Below are 5000 nucleotides of genomic sequence, written 5' to 3'. Positions count from 1 at the left end.
TATTTGCCATTTCATAGAACAAATGCATAGAAAGCCAAAGTAAGGACGTAGTTTATGCTATTAGTAGCACACTACACATATAGTATACTGGTTGGCTTTGCTTGCTCTGTTTTAAAAATTACAAAATCTCAACAATTTTCTTTTTTTTTTCTTTACCTCTATTATCTTTTATTGTTTCTGCAGCTGCACTGCTCCTTTTTAATGAGCTTTCTTTGCAATAGGCCAATTTATAAACGCGGTCTGTGTTCTGGACAAGCTGTAGCAAAGGTGTGAAATATTTTACTTTCAGGTGTGGGCCTCACAGAAGGAAAGTAATGCATAACATCCTTGTTGAGTACAACTGTTGGTGAGAGATGATTAAGAATTTCTTTCCTGAAAAGTATTCTACCTAGCTTATCAGTCCATAATATTTTATATTGACACTGAAACTTCTCACCTCTATTAATTTTATCCCTTGTTCCGGATGGACTTTTCTCCCCATTTTGTGCTACTTGCATCAGCATATTTTTGTACTAAGTCTCAAATTCAAAGACTTTGCAAAAGAATTGAAATTAGGTAGGTATCTATATTGACTTCCAAGTGCCCCATTCCATTTCCTAAAGAAAATCTGGGTCCTAAGTTGAAAATGTTTAAGAACAGACACAGACAAAGCAATTTTGCATCACTACAGAGGTGCAGTGTAACAAGAGCTGTTTTGCCTTGGCACAAGGGGAAACTACACCATGCAGTCCAACAGAAGAATAATTGCTATACCGTGTGGTTCTAGACATGTCTTCCAACATGCACTGCAGATCCTGAAACTACTGAATGCTTAAATGTATGTTGGAGTATTCCAGCTTGCCCCAGCGATATTTGGGCTATGACTATTTATATAAGACTAAGGATGTAAAAGGGAGATTTTGGTCTCTTTCTGTTTCTTTTATTCTATTTCTTCTCTCAGTCTTTATTTTGATCTAACACTGTCTTTCTCTATACTTCAGCATGTCCACATCTTCTGAAACTGCTCTGATTACAATTCCACAGTGACCTGCCATACCAAAATCCATGTCTGCCAAGTTAGCTTGAAATTCTTGGTTGACATTAGCTGAGAGATAAAGTGTTCTAAACAAATATATGTCTCCACACACAAAAGATACATTCACATGCAATGTTGCAAGAATATTTTTTTTTATTTTTGTTTACTGTTTGAATGCTGTCATTTTTGCCAGAAGTAATGTTATTATCATCATTGCCAGACTACCTTCCAAGATAGTGTTTTATCAGATTTTTTTACTATTAGCCTTGCAGCTATCTTATAATATCAGTATCCATTTGTTTTCTACCACTGGCTCTCAGTGTTTTGGCTCTCAGTGTTCAGAGAAGAGAAAAACTGGTTCAGTTAAAAAGGGTTTTCACCTGCTAAGCCTTGGTACAATTATTATTTTCCCATTGCTAAGAGATGTGAGATTTTTTCTTTACAAATACAAAATATATTGTATATAATTTCCATGCATATAAAAAAAAAAAAAAAAAAAAAAAGATGAAGTCTCTAAGATGACACTTTACTAAAAAAATAAGACTCCAAAGTCAGCACTCCAAGATGATGACTCAAATAAAAATGCTTATAAAGTACACCCAGACTTTTTGAAATGCAAAATTGCCTACAAATACATACTTGGGAGTGGGGGCTTATATCAGGATAGGGGCACATCAATGTTTACTTGCAGCACAAGTGATGCAATATCACATGTATAACATATCACTCTTTCGGAAATTCAGAATTAAGACTGTTGTAGTGGAAATACTAGCGTTTCCATGTATAGTTTCAGGAGTGATTTTAAGGATACTCTTACTAATATTTTTTGCAACAAATAATGCTTTGAATAGTGATTTAGTATCAAGTAGCTATAATGCTCCTTTTGTAATTGCTGGAAACCTAGCTGTACAATAGTATAAAACCAAACGATACATTAAGAATGTAATAAGTCAGAGACATAAAAGTAAAGACTGATGACAAGTGAAAATCAAAGATTTTCGAGCAGATCTCAGTTGATATCATCTGTTAACATATTAAAGACACAGTCCTGATTCTGATTTTATATTATTTTTCCATTTATACCATCAGCAATGAACACAAGGAAACATTTGCACTGATAAAGACTCTAATATGCAAAGAAAACTGCTTAATTTATCAGAATTCTTTCTTGAAATGTATATGGGGATCGAGATGAAGCGCAAAGTCTCACCAACTGGATGTAAGTACAGAGTAAGGAAAGATTTACTGAGTCCTATAGTTAAAAAGATAGTGGCAGAAAATGTTTTTAACAAGGGACTAGCATAGGGTTAAAGCCAAATTTTTTTCTTGAACAGATGATATTTCAGATGGCCACACTATTCCAGATGCATCAATTTCCTTGAAAATCCAATCCATATATGTGCATATGCTGTGCTGGCAGGAGGACTGACTGAAATGGCCAAAACCCAAGAGCTAATATTCTTTTGGCCAGAATAATGCAATTATTATTTTCCTAGCTATCAGTCTAAGCATACAGAGCCATCTGTTATGCAAAGCAAACATACACATCTCAATTACAGAAAATGCAGTTGCCTTGACAGAATTTGGATTACACCACTAACCAGGGCTGTAAAATTTGTTTTAAGCTACCGTATAATGGATGCCTTTCAGGAGTTTTCTAATTAGCATTTACCTGCTTAAACTAATTATCCATCCTTCTTCTTTACTGGCTTGTTAAACTTTGTTGGATACTATGCATAAAACAAATTAATATGAGCATAAGACAATAATAAACATTAAAGTTCTGATTCTTTACTGTATTAGCAACATGGTGGCGCACGAATTTCAAAATCTGAGATTCTTGATACCAATTTCCAAACAGATTAAGGCAGGTATTAAAGTCTATTACAAAACAAGGGACTTTAATGACAGGAAAAAAATACATATATGAGTAAGAAACACCTTTAGCATTTGCTTTGCTAAAGCCAACCCAAAATAACAATTACTGAACTTACTAAAACAAATTTCTCCCAATTTCTTCGATGACTTAATGAACATCTAGCCTAACTCTCACGACATAATATTCAAAATTAGTAATTTTCTGCACCAAGAATTAAAATTTCCCATTTCATTACTGTTGGGGTACTGCAAAACTAACAGTTATCAGTAATAATACTTGCCTCCTCACAGCAGTATGGACACCAATTTAAAGGAAATAAATATTTATATCAGATTTTCTCCTCTGAGTGACTGCAATAGAAACAGATATCTTACCCTGCAAATCATCATGTAAAATCTTTCTTCTGCATTTCTAAATGCAAGTAGAAAGAAGCTATTCTAACAAAAGATTTCTGAATGCAGCAGGATTAGGGCTAAGTACCAGCAAACAACTTTCCCTTTACTTCCATTCTCTCTTTTAATCTTTGAAAAACAGTTGTTAGCAATTACATTTTAAAAACTGTATTTAATATATTTTCTTCATCTTAGTGAACATTTGTGGAAGCAGCAAAACGTGTCCTTGTTAGAACCCTCCCTGCCAGACATTTTAATGGTCTCTTTCAGCATTTCTTGACTCCAAATGACACCCTGTCATTGTGTCAGCTCCCTAGATAATGCAGGGTACTCCATAAACATCCAGTAATAGGACACAAGGGAAGTACTATTAAGTATCCCTTTCCTATCAGGTATAGAGGTTTAAAGTTCAAAACAACCAAGAAAAGAAACTTGATTTGTTCTCAATAAATTAATAATGATCCTTCATGGCAAAAAGTTTTCAGGCACAAGTGTATCTTATTTGAACACCCAATACTGATAGACATGTTTTTCAATTACTTCTCAGGATGAATTAGATGCAACTTTAAATAACTAATTAAATAATCCATGCAAAATACAGAAACTAGACTATTATAATTTCTTTTAAAATGAGAAATGGAAGAACACATCACACACAATTATGCTATAGAACTGAAAGCATGTACTTACTTGGGACAGGCCTAAGTAGATGGAGACAGTTTCGGAAATGTACAAAAATTTTCCTTCTTGATTTAGTGCAAATACAAATCCATCCAGGGACTGCAGAGAAAGAAAAGTCTAGTGAGTATATTAACTAAAAATTTTAAATCCTAGATAGAAATAGATTCAAACAAAGGTATCACAGAACAAATTGAGGAAAACATTCAGATGTGTGTTTTTAATTTGAATCCTTAAGACTATTCTTTTATAAAATTTATATATTAAAAATCAACACTAGTATATTCCAAAGTTCTGCTTATATCTGCTACAGACTACATAAAGTTATCTCATTTGCATACAGGAAAAATATGGAAAAATGAAATGTTCTTTAATTTTTTTTACAGGAAGAAAAAAGAAAAACAAATAGCCTTCCAATCAAATTACATGTAAGAAGATCCCCAACTCCCCAGAATAAAAGTAGAGAAAACTGAAAAACAAAATCTGAAAACAAACAAACGAGAAAAAGAAAATAAAATCCTGCCATCACTCAAACCACTATGGAATAAATAATTTGTTAATTAATTGAGGATTACACACACACCATTTTCCTTTTGTGAGACAACAAACAAAGCCAATCAGCAGATTACTCTCAAATATGTTTACAGCTTAGGCCTATAGAAATGTTATGAATTTCATCCCTTTGGTATAAAACTCTAGATCAGATTTTAGTTTGACAGGTTTTGTCTTTGGATGTAGTTTTCATTGCAACTGCAAACTGCAAAAATGCACAGATTGATGCATATCTTTTGAAACATGACTACAGTTAATAAACAAAGGACTATATTCTAAACGGACTTGTAGAGTAAATCACTGTGCATCAAGGTGGAAATATATGTCTAGGTACATGAGCAAATCTTTTCTAGGAATAAATTGCCTTTCAAATACTACATGTGCCTTTAGTTTTATGCTTTTTAGAAGGTTGACTGCTGGCAAAGAAAAAAAAAGAAACAATGCAAATCTAAAATCACAAAGTTATAAAACTTGGAAGTCCAAA

At 33.2% G+C, this 5000-nt stretch overlaps 1 protein-coding gene across 1 annotated transcript in view; it reads right to left on the bottom strand.

Annotated features, from left to right (window-relative positions):
* NPAS3 (neuronal PAS domain protein 3) overlaps window positions 1-5000 on the bottom strand; it is a 552805-nt gene that overhangs the window by 182142 nt on the left and 365663 nt on the right. The window contains exon 6 of the mRNA XM_031553767.1: window positions 3977-4066. Coding sequence (XP_031409627.1) covers window positions 3977-4066 — 90 coding nt within the window. The remainder of the gene's footprint in view (window positions 1-3976; window positions 4067-5000) is intronic.

The sequence above is a fragment of the Meleagris gallopavo genome, chromosome 5, assembly GCF_000146605.3.
Source record: "Meleagris gallopavo isolate NT-WF06-2002-E0010 breed Aviagen turkey brand Nicholas breeding stock chromosome 5, Turkey_5.1, whole genome shotgun sequence".
Taxonomy (NCBI): domain Eukaryota; kingdom Metazoa; phylum Chordata; class Aves; order Galliformes; family Phasianidae; genus Meleagris; species Meleagris gallopavo.
The sequence above is the reverse complement of the archived record's forward strand: the minus strand, read 5'-3'. Positions and strand labels throughout refer to the sequence as shown.